The sequence below is a fragment of the Triticum aestivum genome, chromosome 5A (genome assembly GCF_018294505.1).
Source record: "Triticum aestivum cultivar Chinese Spring chromosome 5A, IWGSC CS RefSeq v2.1, whole genome shotgun sequence".
Lineage (NCBI taxonomy): Eukaryota > Viridiplantae > Streptophyta > Magnoliopsida > Poales > Poaceae > Triticum > Triticum aestivum.
Genome location: NC_057806.1, coordinates 656,724,902 through 656,747,084, shown reverse-complemented (window position 1 = coordinate 656,747,084; position 22,183 = coordinate 656,724,902). Strand labels below are relative to the sequence as shown.

Sequence of the window (22,183 nt, the reverse complement as noted above, 5' to 3'; positions counted from 1 at the left end):
AGAATGCTAAATGGTATTGATGAAACTAGCGCTTGAATCACTAGGAGATGCGCGGAACATGCTACTATAGTACTTACTTTCGGGTGTCTAAATTCCAGCTCCTTCGGCAGTACCGGAACTGTTTTGGTGAATTTTCTCCAAACCCTGCCGGACAAAGAAAACAATTACTTGATATCAGGAAATGAACAAAGTTGCTGATATGGTGGATAATGATCGATTGAACTTACTTCTTGAGGATTTCAGTCATGTCCGCATACTCCTGGGGATCTTTTCGTTTAGAGTCCAAGACGGTTACTACTCCCTGCTCAAGCCTAATCTCTAGGAGAATATAGTGGAAACTGCACATGCATGCATAACTCATCAATTACATTACTATAACCTGGACTAATATATAAGGGAAACCGAATATGCATAAGACGGTAACACTCACTTGAAGTTGTAAGGAAAGAGTATTATATCTTTGTTTTTATTTTTTTAATGATCGTAGCAAGTTGGCCTCGGTATCTCCGGGACGATGTTGAACCTCAGTTGCATCTATGAGATATGTGTTAATGAACCCAATATCACCGATTTGTCTTTTCTTCAATTCGACGATCTTCATTCTGCATAATATAGTGAGGATAATTATAAATACATGCAATGAAAGAGATGAGCTATATAGAGAGACTTAATGACAAAAGTAGTAGTACTTACAGACAGTAGCAGGTGATCGTTGTTTTATCGAGGGCCAATTGATTAAAAAACTGATAGAACTCCTCAAATGGAATAGGCAACAGTTCAATTCCAATGAGGTCATGCTCCGGTTTAACTCTCGCATACAAAGTACTCCTCCCCCTAGACTCTCTGCAGATTTTCAAGTACCAATCATGTAATCTTCGCATCATCGTTGTTAAATATTTTTCATCTTTGACGAGAGGCTTCCCGTACTCGTATCTGTGTATTTGCACCTCCATGGTATCATAATGTACATCGTCGGGCAGGTAATCGTCAACATTGCCATAACCGGGCACCATCCTTGGATCGACGATGTCGCTAGGCACCTTGAGGGGGGGGGGCACGATTGCTTCGCTTGTTCGCCGAGCTGGGCAATTTGTTTCCCAGCTGCTCGTCGTTTTTTCAGCCTTTGATCACTGACTGTACTTCCCGACCGCTCCGCTTCGGCCCATGTCTTTGCAATAATGCTCTCATAGTTGCCTTTCGGCGGAGACTTGGGTGGTTTTGCCAGGGCAGCCAGAGTGCGCTTCACTTTCACCGGATATACCTTCTCCTCCGGAGGTGTATGTCTCTTTGCTCTCAACCCTTGAAACCAGTCATCCACTTCAGTTCGCGCGATCTCGGCGTTCTCCTCCGGGGTCCTCTCATATGGTAACTTCTCTGAAGTCTTCAGAGAAGGACCGAATCTGTATGTCCTCCCGCCTCTGGTTGTACTGCTAGACGCCACCGAGCAGACGGAGCGGTTGTCTTCTTTACTTGCTTACGAGGCGGAGGAGAAGGACTATGACACGCCGGAGCAGCTGGAGCAGCGGCAGGTCTCTTCCGCCCTTGCTGACAAGGCGGAGAAGGAGGAGGCTGGCTGCTCGAGCGCGTCGGCGCAGACGGAGAAGGAGGCGGAGTGCCGCCATGCGCCAGAGAAGGAGCCGGCCGAGGGCCCTGATCATCACTCGCCGGAGGAGGAGGCGGTGGAGGAGGCGGAGTGCCCTGACTCGCCGGAGAAGGAGGAGGAGGCGGAGCATCCAGTTCGGAAGGTTGATGAGCTCCTTCCGCCATAGGCATGGAGTCTTCAGAGCAGACCCCAGCCGAGTCTCCCCTTCACCGGTAGGGTGGTCAAGCTGGAGGTCCTCAAATCCCTCCGTTATTTCATCCACCATCACCCTAGCATATCCTTCTGGAATCGGCCGGCAGTGAAAAGTTGCGCCGGGTTCAGTAGGATAAACAGAGCCAACAGCCGCCTTGACCTTCAAATTCATCCATTGCGTCATAAGGTGGCAATTTTGAGTCTCCATGATAGCATCCACGGGATAGCTGGCAGGAGCCATCAAGGCATGCTCCGGCTGAAGCAGCTCGGTGGAAGCCACGCTGCTTCTGCGCTGAGATGGCGGGGTAGCTTCGGGGAAGGCTTCGGCAGTACATTTGCTGCGATTTTCTTCTCGTTCCTCTATTGCGTCTACCCTTGCTTGCAGCGCCTGCATTTGGGTCTGCTGCACTTTTTTCCTCCTCTCATGGGATTTGTAACCGCCTGCGTCCGGAAACCCAACCTTCCACGGAATGGAGCCTGGCGTGCCTCGTGTCCGTCCAGGGTGCTCAGGATTCCCGAGGGCCATTGTGAGCTCGTTGTTCTCTCTGTCTGGAAAGAACTTCCCTTGCTGCGCTACTTCGATATACCGCTTAAGCTTCCTGACTGCTATGTCCATTTGATCGTTCATCCAAATGCACTTCCCTGTTACAGGGTCCAAGGTTCCGCCAGCCCCGAAGAACCAAGTCCTGCAACGGTCTGGCCATCTAATTGTCTCTGGTTCGATCCCTTTATCAACCAGATCATTCTCAGTCTTGGCCCACTTAGGCCGGCCTACGAGGTAGCCACCTGACCCCGTGCGATGGTGAAGCATCTTCTTCGCAGCATTTTGCTTGTTTGTCATCGACATCTTCTTACTCTTTTCCGATGTCTTGTGGGCCACAAATGCAGGCCAGTGATCTCTGATCTTCTCATATCTGCCCTTGAATTCTGGTGTCTCATTATTTTCGACAAACTTATTCAGCTCTTTCTTCCACCTCCTGAATAGTTCTGCCATCCTCTTAAGAGCAAAAGACTTGATTAATTTCTCTTTAACTGGGTTCTCTGGATTATCCTCTGGTGGTAGGGTGAAATTTGACTTCAGCTCAGTCCAAAGATCATTTTTTTGAATATCATTGACATAAGACACCTCAGGGTCTTCTGTAGCCGGCTTAAACCATTGCTGGATGTTTATCGGGATCTTGTCCCTAACCAGAACCCCGCACTGAGCAACAAATGCACTCTTTGTCCGGAGGGGTTCAATCGGTTGGCCGTTGGGCGCGATTGCTATGATCTCAAACTTTTCATCCGAGCTCAACTTTTTCTTCGGGCCTCGTCTCTTTACCGAAGTTGTGCTCGATCCGGAGGGCTAGAAAAAAGAACAAAGACTTAATTAATATGTGTACATACCAAAACAATGAATGCATCAATCAGCTAGTCAGCACAGGCTTAACTAATATATATACCTGGCCGGACTCGGTTCGGTCACCGGAGCCGTCATCACGGTCTCCTTCTTGCACCGGCATTGGGTCACCGGAGCCGTCCTCATATTCTTCTTCTTGCACCGGCATTAGGTCACCATAGCCAGCTTGTTCACCCTCTCCTTCCAGACCATCGGTTTCGTTGAGAAACAACGAGACGACATCTCTTCCTTCTGCGATTATGTCCCTCAACAACGCTTCTTTTGCTTCGTCTAGGGTGGTGTCCATAGTTTCTACAAATATTTACAACATGGCAATTATTATTCAAATATGACAGATGGATATATTAGTGCCAAACGTAGAACTAGCTACCTAATCATAGTAAGCTATCGGGAGGGGGTATATATCGACAACGACGACACTACATCTATGTCCCTCGACGACCCTCGTTCCCGATATAAAAAGAAGAAGAAAAAAAGAGGAGAAGAAAGAATAGAGGAGAAGAACTCCTCTATTCTTTCTTCTCTTTTTTTTCTTCTTCCTCTTCTTTTTTTATCCTCTTCTTCCTCTCATGTTCAAGAGCATCGCCGAGGGGTCGGGAGGTTGCCTAGTGTCAAAGGATTCAACAAAACCATGTCTTCATCATTAGGCGAAAGTAACATGTGCATGATGGTACGAAGCTCTCCAAAGTTATTTTGGAACGGAGTCCTAGATAGGATAATTCGCTTTCTGGTACAAAGTTCAGCAAGAACCTTCCAAATATCGTTATTTGGGAGGCCTTTGCTGAAATTCATACAAGAAGGCAATTTATCCTATCCGGGACACCATTCCAAAATAATTTTGGAGGACTTCGTCATGCCCTGGTTACTTCTGGCTAATGATGAAGCCATGTATTTCTTCAATACTTTGACACTAGGAAACCTCTCTCGACCCCTCGGCGATCCTCAACCCCTCGAACCCTCGACGACCCTGGAACCCTCGACCCCTCGGCGATCCTCTTCTTCCTCTCATGTTTGAGAGGATCGCCGAGGGGTCAGGAGGTTGCGTAGTGTCAAAGGATTCAACAAAACCATGTCTTCATCATTAGGCGAAACTAACATGTGCATGATGGTACGAAGCTCTCCAAAGTTATTTTGGAACGGAGTCCTAGATAGGATAATTCGCTTTTTGATACAAAGTTCATCAAGAACCTTCCAAATATCGTTATTTGGAAGGCATTTGCTGAAATTCATACAAAAAGGCAAATTATCCTATCCGGGACACCATTCCAAAATAATTTTGGAGGACTTCGTCATGCCCTGGTTACTTCCAGCTAATGATGAAGCCATGGATTTCTTCAATACTTTGACACTAGGAAACCTCTCTCGACCCCTCGGCGATCCTCGACCCCTCGAACCCTCGACGACCCTGGAACCCTCGACCCCTAGACGACCCTGGAACCCTCGACCCTCGACCCTATAGAACCCTCGAACCCTCGACCCTGAAACCCTCGACCCTTGACCCCTTAACGACCCTCGACCCTAGTTCCCGACCCTCGACCCCTCGGCGATCCTCGGCACCCTCGTTCCCGATAAAAATTAAGAAGAAGAAGAAAAAAAAAGAGGAGAAAAAAAAGGAGAAGAAGCTCCTCTATTCCTTCTTCTTCTCCTCTTTTTTTCTTCTTCTTCCTCTTCTTCCTCTCCTCGTCTTCTCCTTCTTCTTCTCCTTCTTTCTCTACTTATTTTCCTTTTCCTTATTTTACTTTTTCCTCTCCACTAGCATAAAATGCACTAACCTAAAATGCAACAAACATAAAATGCACTAAATCGATCAACTAACCTAAAATCAGTGATAAAATGCACTAACCTAAAATCGATATCTACTAACAACTGAAAAAAATTAATACATATATGAAAAAAAAACATCATCATATCATCAACAGAAAAAAATAGTATTTTTTCTAAAAATCTATCTTTTGCATATATACATCAACATATATATACACTAACCTAAAATGCACAAAAATGCTATCGGAGAGGGGGTATATCGACCCCCCTCATGTATCCACATACATACATCTATACATACATACATTTCTCATATATACATACATACATTTCTCATATATAAGTTTTTCTTCTTCTTCCTTTCTTCCTTCTTCCTAGCTAGATATATAAATTTTTGCATATATAAAATACATATATACTTGCATATATGTATAAATTTTTGCATATATAAACTTTTGCATATATAAAGTTTTTCTAAAATCTAACTTTTGCATATATGAACATATATACACAGAGAACATATACATATATGCACATTTTTATAATAATGAAAAAAATAAGAGGAAAGGGCGCTGGCGGCCGGACCGAAGGTGGCGACGTGTGGTCGGGGCGACGGCGACGGGGTTGGGGAAGGGGCGGCGCACGCGGCGACGGCGATGGGCTCGGGGAAGGGGCGGCGCGCGCGGCGACGACTACGGGGTCGGGGAACGGGTGGCGCACGCGGCGACGACGACGGGGTCGGGGCAGGGGCGGCGCGCGCGGCGACGGCGATGGTGTCGGGGCCGGCAGGGGCGGCGGGCGCGGCGACGGTGTCGGGGCAGTGGCTCAGCGGCGGCGACGGCGAGATGGACCAGCCTGACGGCGTTGGGGCAGGGCTCGGCGGTGATGGCGACGAGGAGCAGAAGGCGTCGAGGCGAGAAGAAACAGATGAATTTTGGCGAAAACTGCAAAGTGCTGTATATATAGCAAGAGCATTGGTCCTTGTTGGTGCTACGACCCGGGACTAATGCCCCCCTTTAGTCCCGGTTGGTGCCACCAACCGGGACCAACTGCCGCCTAACAGATTGACCCATTTGCACTTAAACAAAGGGGCCTTAAAATCAGGTCCGTAGTCAAGTTCCCATATGTCCACTATGTAACCATAGTATGTATCCTTTCCGCTCTCGGTTGCTGCATCAAAGCGGACAGCACTGTTTTGGTTGGTGCTCTTTTGATCTTGGGCGATCGTGTAAAATGTATTCCCATTTATCTCGTATCTTTTGTAAGTCAATACAGTCAAAGATGGTCCCCTGGACAACAAGTACAACTCATCACAAACAGTGTTGTCACCTCTGAGACGTGTTTCCAACCAACTGCTGAAAGTCCTGATGTGTTCACATGTAATCCAGTCGTCACACTATTCCGGGTGTTTGGAGCGCAGACTGTTCTTGTGTTCATCGACATACGGGGTCACCAAGGTAGAGTTCTGTAGAACTGTGTAGTGTGCTTGAGACCAAGAATATCCGTTCCTGCATATTATTGAGTCTCTTCCAAGAGTGTCTTTTCCAGTCAGTTTCCCCTCATACCGCGATTTAGGGAGACCTATCTTATTAAGGCCAGGGGTGAAGTCAACACAAAACCCGATAACATCCTCTGTTTGATAGCCCATGGAGATGCTTCCTTCTGGCCTAGTGAGATTACGGACATATTTCTTTAGGACTCCTATGAACCTCTCAAAGGGAAACATATTGTGTAGAAATACGGGCCCCAGGATGACAATCTCGTCGACTAGATGAACTAGGACGTGCGTCATGATATTGAAGAAAAATGGTGGGAACACCAGCTCGAAACTGACAAGACATTGCGCCACATCACTCCTTAGCCTTGGTACGATTTCTGGATCGATCACCTTCTGAGAGATTGCATTGAGGAATGCACATAGCTTCACAATGGCTAATTGGACGTTTTCCGGTAGAAGCCCCCTCAATGCAACCGGAAGCAGTTGCGTCATAATCACGTGGCAGTCATGAGACTTTAGGTTCTGAAACTTTTTCTCTGGCATATTTATTATTCCCTTTATATTCGACGAGAAGCCAGTCGTGACCTTCATACTGAGCAGGCATTCAAAGAAGATTTCTTTCTCTTCTTTCGTAAGAGCGTAGCTGGCAGGACCTTTATACTGCTTCGGAGGCATGCCGTCTTTTTCGTGCAAACGTTGCAGGTCCTCCCGTGCCTTAGGTGTATCTTTTGTCTTCCCATACACGCCCAAGAAGCCTAGCAGGTTCACGCAAAGGTTCTTCGTCACGTGCATCACGTCGATTGAGGAGCGGACCTCTAGGTCTTTCCAGTAGGGTAGGTCCTAAAATATAGATTTCTTCTTCCACATCGGTGCGTGTCCCTCAGTGTCATTCGGAACAGCTAGTCCACCGGAACCCTTTCCAAAGATTACATAGTGTAAATCATTGACCATAGCAAGCACGTGATCACCAGTGCGCATGGCGTGCTTCTTCCGGTGATCTGCCTCGCCTTTGAAATGCTTGCCTTTCTTTCGACATTGATGGTTGGTCGGAAGAAATCGACGATGGCCCAGGTACACATTCTTCCTGCATTTGTCCAGGTATATACTTTCAGTGTCATCTAAATAGTGTGTGCATGCGTGGTATCCTTTGTCTGTCTGTCCTGAAAGGTTACTGAGAGCGGGCCAATCATTGATGGTCACGAACAGCAACACCTTAAGGTTAAATTCCTCCTGTCTGTGCTCATCCCACGTATGTACACCGTTTTCATTCCACAGCTGTAAAAGTTCTTCAACTAATGGCCTTAGGTACACATCAATTTCGTTGCCGGGTTGCTTAGGGCCTTGGATGAGAACTGACATCATAATGAACTTCCGCTTCATGCACATCCAAGGAGGAAGGTTATACATACATAGAGTCACGGGCCAGGTGTTGTGATTGCTGCTCTGCTCCCTGAAAGGATTAATGCCATCCGCGCTTAAAGCAAACCATACATTTTTTGGCTCCTTTGCAAACTCATCCCAGTACTTTCTCTCGATTTTTCTCCACTGCGACCCGTCAGCGGGTGCTCTCAACTTCCCATATTTCTTTCGGTTCTCACTGTGCCATCGCATCAACTTGGCATGCTCTTCGTTTTTGAACAGACGTTTCAACCGTGGTATTATAGGAGCATACCACATCACCTTCGCAGGAACCCTCTTCCTGGGGGGCTCGCCGTCAACATCACCAGGGTCATCTCGTCTGATCTTATACCGCAATGCACCGCATACCGGGCATGCGTTCAGATCCTTGTATGCACCGCGGTAGAGGATGCAGTCATTAGGGCATGCATGTATCTTCTCCACCTCCAATCCTAGAGGGCATACGACCTTCTTTGTTGCGTATGTACTGTCGGGCAATTCGTTATCCTTTGGAAGCTTCTTCTTCAATATTTTCAGTAGCTTCTCAAATCCTTTGTCTGCCACAACATTCTCTGCCTTCCACTGCAGCAATTCCAGTACGGTACCGAGCTTTGTATTGCCATCTTCGCAATTGGGGTATAACCCTTTTTGTGATCCTCTAACATGTGATCGAACTTCAGCTTCTCCTTTTGACTAATGCATTGCGTCCTTGCATCGACAATGACCCGGCGGAGATCATCATCATCGGGCACATCGTCTGGTTCCTCTTGATCTTCAGCAGCTTCACCCGTTGCAGTATCATTGGGCACATCGTCTGGTTCCTCTTGATCTTCACCAGCTCCCCCCCGTTGCAGCATCACCGTATTCAGGGGGCACATAGTTGTCATCGTAGTCTTCTTCTTTGCCGTCTTCCATCATAACCCTTATTTCTCCGTGCCTCATCCAAACATTATAGTGTGGCATGAAACCCTTGTAAAGCAGGTGAGAGTGAAGGATTTTCCGGTTAGAGTAAGACCTCGTATTCCCACATTCAGTGCATGGACAACATATAAAACCATTCTGCTTGTTTGCCTCATCCGCATCGAGAAACTCATGCACGCCCTTAATGTACTCGCGGGTGTGTCTGTCACCGTACATCCATTGCCGGTTCATCTGCGTGCATTATATATAATTAAGTGTCCAAATTAATAGAAGTTCATCATCACATTAAAACCAAAGTGCATACATAGTTCTCATCTAACAACATATAGCTCTCCAGAGCATCCAATTAATTAAACCATACATTGAAACTATGTAAAACATTTCAATGCGAAAACAAATGCGATCATAATCGCAAGCAAGGTAACAATTGATCCAACGACATAATGATATCAAGCCTCGGTATGAATGGCATATTTTCTAATCTTTCTAATCTTCAAGCGCATTGCATCCATCTTGATCTTGTGATCATCGACGACATCCGCAACATGCAACTCCAATATCATCTTCTCCTCCTTAATTTTTTTATTTTTCCTTCAACAAATTGTTTTCTTCTTCAACTAAATTTAACCTCTCGACAATAGGGTCGGTTGGCATTTCCGATTCACATACATCCTAGATAAATAAAATCTATGTCACATTGGTCGGCATAATTTTCATAAACAATAAATGAACCAATAGTTATAAACATAATATACATACCACATCCGAATCATAGACAGGACGAGGGCCGACGGGGGCGGATACCAAAACCATCGCACTATATAAGATGCAATAATAAATGTAAGAAAATGATACAAGTATCTATCTAAACATACAAGTAAGAATATTTTTCCTTTCAGAAAGAAGATAAGAACAAGAGGCTCACCACGGTGGTGTCGGTGATGAGATCGGCGCGGGTGATCGACGGCGGTGAAGACGGGGACGGGGAGTGACGGACCGCTAAATCTAGACAAATCTCGAGGAAAATGGAGTTTGGAGGTCGAGCTTCGAGAGGAGAAAGCTTAAGTAGTGTGGCTCGGGCATTCCATTGAACACCTCATGTGCATAGGAGGTGAGCTAGAGCACCACAAAGCCCTCTCCCCCTTGTATATATAGGCACCTCATTAGTCCCGGTTGGTGACATGAGCCGGGACTAAAGGGGAGCTTTTGGTACCGGTTCAAGCCACCAACCAGGACCAATGGTGGTGGGCCAGGAGAGAGGCCCATTGGTCCCGGTTCATCCCACCAACCGGGACCAAAAGGTCCAGATGAACCGGGACCAATGGCCCACGTGGCCCGGCCGGCCCCCTGGGCTCACGAACCGGGACCAATGCCCATATTGGTCCCGGTTCTAGACTGAACCGAGACTAATGGGCTGACCCGGCCTGGACCAAAGCCCTGTTTTCTACTAGTGGGGAACGTCTCCTTCCACTGAAAGCGCATCGCCGGAAATCCTGAAATAAATCCAGGAATAATGCGAGCATCAGGATTTGAACCCTAGTGGTTGGGAATACCACTGTCCACCTAACCAACTCAACCACAGGTTGATTCGCGCGTGATTAGTCAGGATTGTTTATTGAGACAAACAACGACGGAAGGAATGGAGTAGGGTGGGAAATAGGCTTTGCAGGAGTAGTCCTGACAGGAGAGCTATGGTTGCAGAAGTACGCATGCAAGCATATGTGCTGTGTTGATCCATCAGCTTCTTATGAAATGACAACTCAGAGGTGCCGTTTTAATGGCCGAGGGGGGCGGTGGTGTCAGGACATGCAGAGAGTGCACGTCTCGCAACAGTTTTTGTTGCTCGTTTTCAGACGATTCCTTCACCAAATTATTTTTTACTCTCTCTGACTCATCATATTATACTAATTAACCAGGGTCTTGGTTCAGTTTCCAGATCAGGGACGATTGATCCTAGAATTTCTAGACCATGAACAGCCGCACGTCCCTCTATTACTTCGATCGGAGAGTTATGGCCATGGTTGGAACTTGGAATCAACGCGTCCCAGCCACGATGCCATCTCTGCCGATCTGAGTGGATTCCATTGGCACCGGGCGGTGTGTTTCTATGCGAGGGGTTGAAGACGAACGCAGGTTTGGGGGTGTGGTCTTGTCGTTGGTTTGAAAAACGGGCCGACATGTCTATCATCTCTTTCGATGGTATTGGCCGGTGACAGAGGCTATGGATTCTGCCTATCATAAACAGTAGCGATCTAGGCCCAGATGCGTTTCAAATAATTTCAGTCTACCGCGCTTACTATTCACCTAGTCTGCAAATCCAAACAGTGGTGCAAAGACCCGCACATATTTCAAGGAGCTGGGTACTGCTTGGGTGGTCATGATAACAGGGTGTCTAGGCACCCGGAACCTAAAAATACACTCTCTTTGCCAGAAGCTTCCATAGCTGCAATGGAATCATCAATTTATACATCAAGTCAGCTGTGTATGGGTCTCTTCACCCTTTCTCCTATGTACATATGATAGGCATGCTTGTGCTTCCTTTAGAAAAAAATCTCATCTAAATTTCATTGTATGTCAACCTGGGAATGGGGACAAGCCTGCACTGCACCGAAGCCAAACCACACCCATGTACAAATCATCTCACTCCCATACCATACCAACTCAATCCACTGATAAGCGTCTAGACTCCAATCCGCCCAATCCATTTCACATTTGTGATTTCAACTCAATCTATTCTCCATTTAGAAACCTTGGATGCCCAACAAAGCTGTGCACGACTCCCGCCAAACGGTAGAGCTCAGAGTGACACTGGTCAGCTAACTAACTCGTATGATAATTTCCATAACTGAGTCATGAGTATGGCTGTCCATACAGTGGACATTTCCCTTCCATATAATTCTACATGAACCCTTCACTGAGTGCAGTACGGCACATAAAAGAAGAATCTAAAATAAGGTGCAATATACTAAATTTTCCTCACATGGTATTTCCAGATGCAGCACAATATTTTCACAACAAAAGGAAAAATATAATGAAAGTGTTCTGGAGCATCTCCATGTATTAATAATAAAAAATATGGCGATAATAAAAATCTGATTTAAGGCACTGCAGTAGAGAGTGACGGCGACGGCGAAAGGTATCTTCAAATTAGCCATGCCCACAATCAATAGTACTACATGATGGTAAGCATAGATCTGTTGACAATCGACAAACCTGCCGAAAATAAATGTTCGGCATAGAAGAACAATTATTTCTTGACATGGAAAACAGAATTATCTTTTATTCCTACACATATCAGCATTCCACATGTGCCAGCAAGGAAGGAAGTCTCTTAAGATGGTTAGAGAAAAAAACATGGTTAGAAACTCATGAAACTAATAGCACATGATGGATCTGGTGCATCAGAATTTAATACCAGCAGAAATTTCATTATCTTCCTAGGTACAATAGAATCACTAGTTACCCATACAAGATAGCAGCACCATACAAAGTGAAAGAATTGCATTTCAGCATGGTAGCAACATCACACTACTTCTCATTTTAGCATAGTATCGGCAGGCTGATGCAAGATGACCTCAAATGGAGCTTTAGTATCTCCAGATGTGCAGTTTGGGATCAGGCCGCAGCACACCAGATAGTTAATCTATGTTGCCTGGATACTTGGATACGTATCGGATATGCGATAAAGGGATACACCTGATACATCAATTTTTCTTTAAAAACTAGGATACAGGGATAAGTTTGTATATAGATCTTAATTATTAAAAATTAAAACAATAAGGGGTTTTGATAGGAAGCGTTACCTTTTTGTTGAATTGATGAAGTCTTCCAGCAAATATTCCAGGTTTCCTTTAGATCATCTGACCTTCCAAATGGAAACATTACATCAAAACGTAGTAAATTAGTACAGCAGTAAATACTAATAACAAATGAAATGGTTAGATACATCATGCTTACAATGTAATCAATGGAGTCTTCAAAAAATATTGTAGTTCCTCATTCAATGATTCATTCATTTTCCTTCGATGGATGATGTATCAATAAAATTGCTTAACAAACAAGGTAATCACATTCATAATTCTCACATCACACTCACACGCATATCAGTATCCAAAATGTATTGCACCAGTATGCCCACAAAAGGATACTTACAGGACACGTATCAGGGCAGTATCCGCATATCGGGGCAGTATCTGGCTGGATACGTGTGCTTCCGAAAGTATCTACGCAACATAGTCAGTAATCTACTGAACCCTCTCCAGTCCAGATGACTTTCTAGCTGAACCCGTTTGAACCATTGCCGTTTGAGAACCACACAAAAAAACAACCATTTGGACCCACGCGAACCCGCCCCAATCCCAGGTTGAGTCATATGCAAGAGCCGTGGTTACAAAATTTGCTTTAGACTGCAGTGCCAAAATGAATTTTGGCTATCTCTTCGTTGATGTATCGTTGTGTGGATATATTCAAGAGCGTTATGCCTATGCTTTGTTGATGTTATGGGCGTTCCTGAGACTTTATATACACCATGTACCAATTACAATATCTCAGTTGCTAGAAGCCGTTCCAAACACCAACAGATGGTTACAAATACAAAGTCTTCTCTACACCGCGATTACAGGAGGCTCATTTGGACAACCAGCTTGTGCTATAGTTTGACTGTTTGTGTGGGTGCCTAAATGAGTTGTTTATTTTTTCTTTTCCTTTTTTCGTCAAAGGGTCCGTGAGTTGGTTCTTTTGGTTCAATCCACTTCCATTTATGGTTAACATGAAATAGATGGGTCCATTTATTGAGTAAATAAGACATGTTCGTATTATGTTGTTAGGCAAGTTTGTTTATCGATACACAAATTTGTTAGGCCAATTTATTCACTTTAGTTAGACTCGTTAATTTTTTACCTTTACTACAAACCTAATGACCAACTTGGAAAAATTCATATGTTTTTCACTCCTTTGTTCTCCACCGGATTTCTATTTTATTCCTGTGTTTTCCTATTCCTGCATTTTTTCTATCCTATGAACCAAAGGGAGCCTAATATATGTCGATGTGATTTGTGACCTCAGTTCTATACTTATATAGTTATATTGCATTATTTATCAATCGGTTTCCCTGATGAAAATGCCCAACAATAATAGACCATAAAATTACAGAATCGGATCATCTGATGGAGAAACTGAGTCCCACTGGACATATTCCTCAACCTTCACGATCACTGGATGACCTTCCTATGAAAGTAGCTTGCACGCTATCACAGGGATCTAATGTAACTAGCATGGACTTTCATCCTTCTCGTCATACGCTACTACTAGGTATGGTCAAGGTTGCTAATTTACTATATCAGAAAAAACAAATGCAGTTGCAACTTTGCAAGTATAAAAGGTATTTCATGTGATTTGGGCGTGAATGTTCGGATTTCAACAGCTAATTGATTTTCTTGTCATGTTTACTGCTCAAATAGTTGGATCTGCTAATGGTGAATTTACACTCTGGGAGATCAGTATGCGTGAGAGGCTGCTCACAAAGCCCTTCGAAATTTGGGACATGCAAGCATGTTCAACACAATTTCAGGTAACTGAGCACAAGTTAAACTTCTATATGTAATCTGCTCCTCTTTTCTTTTACTTGTAGTCATGTACTTTGTTTGCAAACCTACATGTTCTGATATTATATATGTGCCTCTTGTTTTATCTTGTATGAGAGAAGGGTGTCATGGCTAAAGACTCTTCCATGGCCGTTAATCGAGTTACATGGAGCCCTGATGGAGACTTGATTGGTTAGTGTTAATATTTCAGTCTTCACCCAGTAACTCTATATTGCATTCATATGTTGTTCGTATGGTGCTCCATTGTTGTTTAAGCATACCTTTTCTTTTCTTTTAGGTGTTGCATTTACAAAGCATTTGATCCATCTGCATGCATACCGGCATCCAAATGAAACATATCAATTTGTAGAGGTTTGTTCTTCTAATTGCCTTTGAACTTCAATTATATAGATGTTACATGTCATTATATTAAATGACTGTTGTTACTAACCCATTCATTCTTTATGTCAGATTGAGGCTCATTCTGGAAGAGTTAATGACATAGTTTTCTCTCGGTCACGTAAGCAACTTTATGTTGTCACTTGCGGAGATGACAAGCTGATAAAGGTATCTGACATGACTTAAATGGTTATCATCTATTTCCTTTTCGCCCAGCCTGGTCTGCCGTAACTTCCTTCCCATTTTGTAGGTCTGGGACATGCATGGGCAGAAAATATATTCGTTTGAAGGGCATGAGGCACCTGTGTATTCTATTTGCCCTCATCACATAGACGAGGTTAAGGTGTGTGCTGTCTGAACACAATATTTACGCATTAACATCTCAGAATGCAACGGATATAGATGGTTGCTCGTTAGTCCATGCTTCAAAAGTTTACTCAAGTATAATCGAAGTGAGGCAGTACGAGCCATCATGAGGACGATGCTTGTATTTTGTACTCTGAGAGAGATTTATGAATGCATAGTTTTTTCAAGCACATCAGCCTTTATCTGGTGTACTGATACATAATTTTATTGTGTACCCTGCAGTTTATTTTCTCAATTTCCCTTGATGGGAAAATGAAGACATGGCTTTATGAGTATCTGGGAACTAAGCTGGACTTTGATGTTCCAGGAAAATGGTGTGGTGCAATTCTCAATAGTGCCGATGGCACTAGGTAAACATAGATGTGTTATTTTGCTCGCTAGAAGTGTTTCGAGTTATCATTGATGAGTTATCATTGATGTAATATTTACTTGTTGTCGATTTGAAGGTTGTTCTCTTGCGGAACAAGCAAAGAGGGGGACACACATTTAGTTGAGTGGAACCAAATTGAAGGATCTGTCGAGAGGTCATATTCTGGATTCCGTAAAAAACCATCTGGTGTAGCGCAGGGTGTCGTGCAGTTTGATACAGCTCGGAATCACATTTTAGCTGCTGGCGAAGATAACCAAATTATGTTTTGGGATGTCGATAACACCAACATGCTTACCTGCATTGAAGCTGGTGGAGGCTTGCCAGTGAGTTTTTGTTCCCTATTTTATTTTTCAACCTTTTTTCTCCGTTTGGTAATCTAACCTCCTGTAAATTTTAACAGAGCTTTCCACGATTAAGGTTCAATAAAGAAGGCAATCTGCTTGCTGTTAATACAGTAGATAGTGGTTTTAAGATACTTGCAAATACTGATGGGCTCAGATCTTTACCGGCTTTTGGTAATGTGCCTTCCGAAGTATTCAGATCGCCATATGAAGCTTCTGAGATGAAGGTAAGCACATATTTTTCGGCCTTCTATTGTCAGGACAGGTTGCGGGTATAGTTTTGAGAAAGTTTCTAACACTGAATAATTTAAATTAATAGGTCTCAGATCCTGCTATTGTCGCGAGCATCTCTCCTAACATTGGCCAAACTGATGACTTAGACACAAAATATCCTGCAAAGCCATCTCAAGTGGTATGCTGATCCAGAAGAAAAAAAATACTTTGACAAGTTTCATATGTTTTAATGCCTCCATGCTTACCTTATCAACAACAATCTAAGCATCATCTAACTTAATCATGATAATGATAGAATTGCAGTGATCGAGCATTTGGAAGCGTAGATAAAAAGCGAAGAATTTCAGAAGAAAAGTCTGATAAAGCGAAACCTTGGGAGCTGAAGGAGGTTCAGCAATTTTGTGTTGATACAATGCTAGAAACTGACCACGCCAGCAAGGTTCGTGCCATCTTATTCTTGATTGTTTGTTAGTACTTCTCATCATGGGTGTTTGGAGAAGGTTATCACCATTTGTTGGTCTCCAAGAATGATTCTTATGTGATGTCTCATGTCTGCATGTGCTGAAAAGGTATCCAAGGTGCTCGACGACGACAACCTCCTCAGGGAGATCATCATCCGCGTCGGCTTCCCAACCACCCTCGTCCATGCCGCCCTCGTCTGCAAGCGCTGGTACCAGCATGCCTCCGAACCTGCCTTCCTCCGCCTTTTCCACGAGCGCCACCCACCCCGCCTCCTCGGCTTCTACATCGAGAACAGGAAGGATTATAACATGGCTTCTATTCGCTTCATCCCGATGCTACCTCAGCCCCCAGAGCTTTCGACCGTCATCCGCACTGTGCAGAGCTACAGTTGGGGCTTCTACCACGGCGCCCCGGCCAACTTCCGCTGCTCCCGGAAAGGCAGAGTCCTCATCAGCTTGTACAACCTGGTCAACGACAACAATTTCACAAGTCGGGTGCACAGTCCATTATGTCCTGAGAGAGGCCTGGCTGTCGTCCCACCATTACCACACATCCAAATCCAGGACGATTATTACTATAGTATGCTCTTGGTGGAAGAAGCCGACAGTGTGTCCTACTTTCATGTGTTGCTTGTGGCTAACATGCAGAGAACAAAATATTCGGTGCACGTAAATATGTTGCGACATGGTGATGGTGTGTGGCGCACATGTCTTACCTTCGACAAAGACCAACTTCTTGATCCGGAATGGGAACCAAAAGCTGTGCTCGCCAACAATAAAATCTACATAGCGAGCACACAGAACAGCATTGATTTCTTTGATTTGACTACCTCAAGCATCTCCACGGTTCAGCTCCCACATGGGGTGGAGTATGGCGATAGAGATACCATGTTGGCACCGGCTCATGATGCTTCTGATGTGTATCTCATCCATGCTAAGAATCTTCAGCTTGACATCTGGCTCCACAAGGGGGACAACTGGTTGCTGGTGGACACCATTTCTTTGCGTGACATGGTTGCTAATTTGAGGATTCCAGGTTGTGAGGTTGAGGATGAGCCCATTGCTCCTCTCTGGATAAACCATGTGGGGTCCTATGCTGAGTTTGTGTTCTTGGAGATGGGCCAATGCGCACTTCACTTAGATGTCAAGTGTAGGCAGTTGCGTGAAGTGTATGATATGACAGAAGAAGAACTGGATTTGGGTGATATCCATCCTCTTACAATGATTTGGCCGCCCATATTCCCTGCTCTCACTGATAACCTTGCAAGGTTTGCCTTTTGGCCTTTAGATGATTTGTATATTGCTTTTGTTGAGGTTACATAGTTTCGCTATATGCACGATGCATTGCACTGTTTTGTATAATCGTGGGATTGTGTTAATTAGTATAATAAGATCTAAACGCTCTTATATTTGTTTACGGAGGGAGTACTTGTTAAGTGACTAGATAATACTACTTTCCTTAAGATGTCTTGCAATCACTTGTGTAGCCAATTTAGTGGACTAATATTACATGGTGTTTAATACCTACAAAAGTATAAAACGTGTATCAGAGCTGAAAGTGTCTAGCCTTGTTACCATGTTGACCACTTTATTGTCCTGAAATATTATTACAAAACCTGGATTTTTAGCTTACTGTTTCTTAAATTTGGGTAATTTTTCACTGCCTACCTTTGAGCTGTGAACCTCAAGCTTATGAGATTGTTTTTGCTGAAGTTATGTATATGCAATTTTCTTTTCATATACTTTGCACAATATCATTTTTTCTTAAACTTATGCTTGAGTTTGTTAATACTTGTTTTTAAAAGAATGTTACTTAGTGGATCAGATTTTTTCTTGAACACAAGTGGATTGTCCATTTTACATGACTGAGCTTGTGCATGAACCATGGAAGTTTTCCTCAGGCACACATTTCTTCTTGTATGATCAGTTTTTTTATAATGGAATGCAACTATGAAATGGAAACATGCTAGTCTCCAATATGAGGACATTTAAGCTGTACTGGCTGGAGCTTTCGATAAAAGAAACTATGTTGATGGATCAAAGTTGATTATTTTGATTTACGCACATAACATTTGAGTGACCAATGATAATAAAATATTCTGATCCTGAATCATTCTTATGTTTCCTTGAAGGAGGGTATGAGGAAGCTTTTGGATGGTCAGCGACAAGGGCGTCATCAAGAAGAACAGGGAGCTGCATGCATTTCTTGAGTAGCAGTTCTAACTGTTTTTGTCATATCTCATTGTGGATTAGTGAGAATGTTATGTAATTAGTGATCTGGAGTCCAGATCGTTTAGCAAGTGAGTTATTTGCTGAGTTGAGGATGTCAGATTGCTCGGTTGCAGACGAGCCAGGTGGGGAACAATGCTGACTTTGTGTTCTTGTGTATGGGTCCAGGCATACTCTATCGATTTTCTATACTGTGCTTTCAGGATGTTGTATAATAGAATTTTCTGGAGCATGCCATCGCTTATACGGGTTTAAGATTATGCATTTTACATGTGACGTTGGCAGGCATATGATTATGCGTGTTTTCGGATCTAGATATATACAATGACACACCCATTCGCCTTTAACAGTAGATTTTAATAGTAGAGATAACTGGATCATCACGTGATCGGGGTGCTACTGCCCTGTATCTGAGAACCATTTATCCTTATATGGTTATGTTTGAAATGATCTTTGTGCTATACTACTACCTCAGTACCAAAATATATGACGTTTTGTTGGCTAAACTATCCTATAAAAGCGTCTTATATTTTGATACGAAAGGAGTAGTTAGCAATTGTACTTTTAAATGGAGGCAGGCGGTACCATTCTTCTTGGACTGTCACCCACACGGTGCTTAGCATTACCATTCTTCACTCACTCACACACATAAAGCTAGCAAAGTGATCTGGCTAGTACAGTGCAGGGGCTACATGAACCTGATGATGTTAGCAACCAGATATGCTACTTATCAGACTCTACTGTGATACTCCCTCCGTCCCAAAATAAGTGAGTCAACTTTGTACTAACTTTAATACAAAGTTAGTGTAACAAAGTTAGTACAAAGTTGACTCACTTATTTTGAGACGGATGGAGTACTTTAGAAGACACCTAAGGCTTGTCCTAAATTATATTCTTTTTCTACACTACTATTAAACAAGAGAACATGTTTAGGGCGAACAAAAACTCTGCCGTTCCCACGCCCGTATGAGGGAAACAACCGCACCCTCGATTCCGTTCGCAGCTCCCTAATTTTCGGGCCGATTCCAACTAAATCGTGCCTCCCGATCCTTTTTTCTCTCCCCAGATCGAGAAAAACGGCGCCACCGCTCCTCCCTTCTTCTCCTTCTGTACACTTCCCCTTGACCCACCCCAAGTCGACCCTACCTCCGGTCGTCGCCCGCGCTCCTGCAAGCCATCGCTGACCTCCTCAGACGGTCAACCGTGCCCAAAGCCCTCCTTCGTTTTCTCCCGCCAGTCCAAAACTCGCGTCGCCGCTGACCGGCCCCTCGCCTCGCTCCGTTGCCCGCAGCCCCACACTGGCGCATCGCATCGCATGGAGGCGGCGGCGGCTCTAGGAAGGAGGGGGGGGGGGGGGGGGGGAGGCACCCAACGCATGTTGTGTCAAACTTGTCTTCGAAGGCTGCATGTCGGCAACATGCATGCACCAGGGTAGTATTACTTAGCTACGAAGGGAGTAGCAGTAAGTTGGCAAGACCATTTTGGTTTTCTACTATTGTAGGTCAGCCATGATGTTACTTACGTAATTGACATCAGCACGTACGCACTATAGTCGGTTCAGTAGGCTATATAAAGGACCGATGCCCGTCGCTGTAAGATCATTCCATTCCAATCAAAGCAAGGCAATCAGCCTCAAGCAGTACTCCTCGTGTGTGTGTGTGTGTTGACTGGCAGAATAAGTTTTAATTAATCAAAACCAACATAAGCGAGGTGGGAGGAAGAATTAATTAGCATGTGAGTCACTTCATATGAAAAACAAATCGAGGCTAGGCAGTGCAAAAAAATGCTGAATCAACTAATTGATATTAGTTAGTCTGAAGGAGTCGACTGCCTTGTGGCCCAGTTTGGGCGTGAGCCAACCCGACACAAAAAAGTAAGATTTATATTGTTTTTTAGAAGAAAATAGGTTATTTTCTGCTTTTAATAGTACTTACTTCATAAAAATGCCACCCAGTTCAGTGCACTTTCATTATCATGCCATTTCTTTTTTTTCTTTTCCATTTTCTAGCACTTGAAAGGACCAAAGTGCCCCTGATGCTATCTAACCTTATCTGATGTGTGTGGACTGGTTGGATAAGGATTGCTCTTGGGCTAGCTCGTCGCCGTACCCCACTGCTGCTTGCGGAAGCCACCGCATCTCTGCGCCATAGCTTGCCCACGCGTGTGCGAGCAACCGTAGCTCCCCCGCCGATGGCCCATGCCTTGCTGATGCCTGCGCGAGCCACTGTGGTTCCTCGCCGGTGCTCGTCCATGTCTGTAGGCGCCGGCGCAGCTCGTCCTCGCCTCGCGGATACCTACACAAGCCACCGCAGCTTGCCACGGGTTCTCCCCCACGCCCGCGCGCGACAGCGCAGCTCTCCGCGGGTGCTTGCCCTCCCCTGCGCGCATCGGCGCAGATCGCCCTCCCCTGCTGGAGAAGCATTCTAGTGGCGAGACTGGTGCTGAAGAGAAGGTGGATGCCTTGTGCAGGTCCTGAGCAAGTCGCTTAATGGCAGCAACGGCCGGAGGAGGAGATGGATGCGTGTGAAGGTCCTGAAGGTGTTGAATGCAAGCAACATGTAAGTCACATTTATTGTAGTCTTTTGCTTGATCATGGATTGCAATTTGGAAATTACATCAAGAATAGCATGTCACGTTTAGCTTCACAACCAGGATGAACTGAGCGACAATACGACAAATGAATAATACCACAAATTTCAGTCCATAAGCTACTTGTTGCAATCTGTTTTGTTGCACTTGCTGTAGCTTATTCAAAGACAACAATGGAATTGTAGGTAGAAGTGGAAAAAGTATGTAGACCTCAAATTTTTGTACATTGGCATGGGAGAGATATACATGTTGGGGAACGTAGCAGAAATTCAAAATTTTCCTACGTGTCACCAAGATCTATCTATGAAGAGACCAGCAACGAGGGAAAGGAGAGTGCATCTACATACCCTTGTAGATCGCTAAGCGGAAGCGTTCAAGAGAACGGGGTTGAAGGAGTCGTACTCGTCGTGATCCAAATCACTGGAGATCCTAGTGCCGAACGGACGGCACCTCCGCGTTCAACACACGTACAGCCCGGTGACGTCTCCCATGCCTTGATCCAGCAAGGAGAGAAGGAGAGGTTGAGGAAGACTCCATCCAGTAGCAGCACGACGGCGTGGTGGTGGTGGAGGACCGTGGTACTCCAGCAGGGCTTCGCCAAGCACCGCAAGAGACGAGGAGGGAGAGAGGTAGGGCTGCGCCAGGAAAAGGTCAAAACTCATGTGTTGGCAGCCCCAAAGACCTCAACTATATATAGGGGAGAGGGAGGGGGCTGCGCCCCCACCTAGGGTTCCACCCTAGGGGCGGCGGCCAGCCCAGATCCCATCTGGTGGGCGGCCAAGGGGGGGGGGGAGAGGGGAAACTTGCCCCCCAAGCTAGGTGGGGCGCCCCCTCCCC

General features: G+C 44.8%; 1 protein-coding gene across 1 annotated transcript; it reads left to right on the top strand.

Moving 5' to 3' along the window:
- Positions 1-13,904: 13,904 nt before the first annotated feature.
- On the top strand, positions 13,905-17,851 carry LOC123108244 (protein TPR1-like). Its single transcript, XM_044530070.1, has 12 exons — positions 13,905-14,085; positions 14,235-14,344; positions 14,480-14,549; positions 14,656-14,729; positions 14,829-14,924; positions 15,007-15,099; positions 15,345-15,472; positions 15,569-15,815; positions 15,893-16,060; positions 16,153-16,245; positions 16,363-16,506; positions 16,637-17,851. Exons 1-12 carry the CDS (start codon positions 13,941-13,943, stop codon positions 17,849-17,851), a joined length of 2,583 nt encoding a protein of 860 aa, XP_044386005.1. The 5' UTR covers positions 13,905-13,940.
- Positions 17,852-22,183: the final 4,332 nt, after the last annotated feature.

Excerpts from the sequence above, each read along its gene's own strand:
- LOC123108244 (XM_044530070.1), top strand. The coding sequence starts at position 13,941 with ATGGAGAAACTGAGTCCCACTGGACATATTCCTCAACCTTCACGATCA. Across the intron at positions 14,086-14,234 it reads TCGTCATACGCTACTACTAG|TTGGATCTGCTAATGGTGAA; the intron begins GTATGGTCAAGG and ends CTGCTCAAATAG. Across the intron at positions 14,550-14,655 it reads CCCTGATGGAGACTTGATTG|GTGTTGCATTTACAAAGCAT; the intron begins GTTAGTGTTAAT and ends CTTTTCTTTTAG.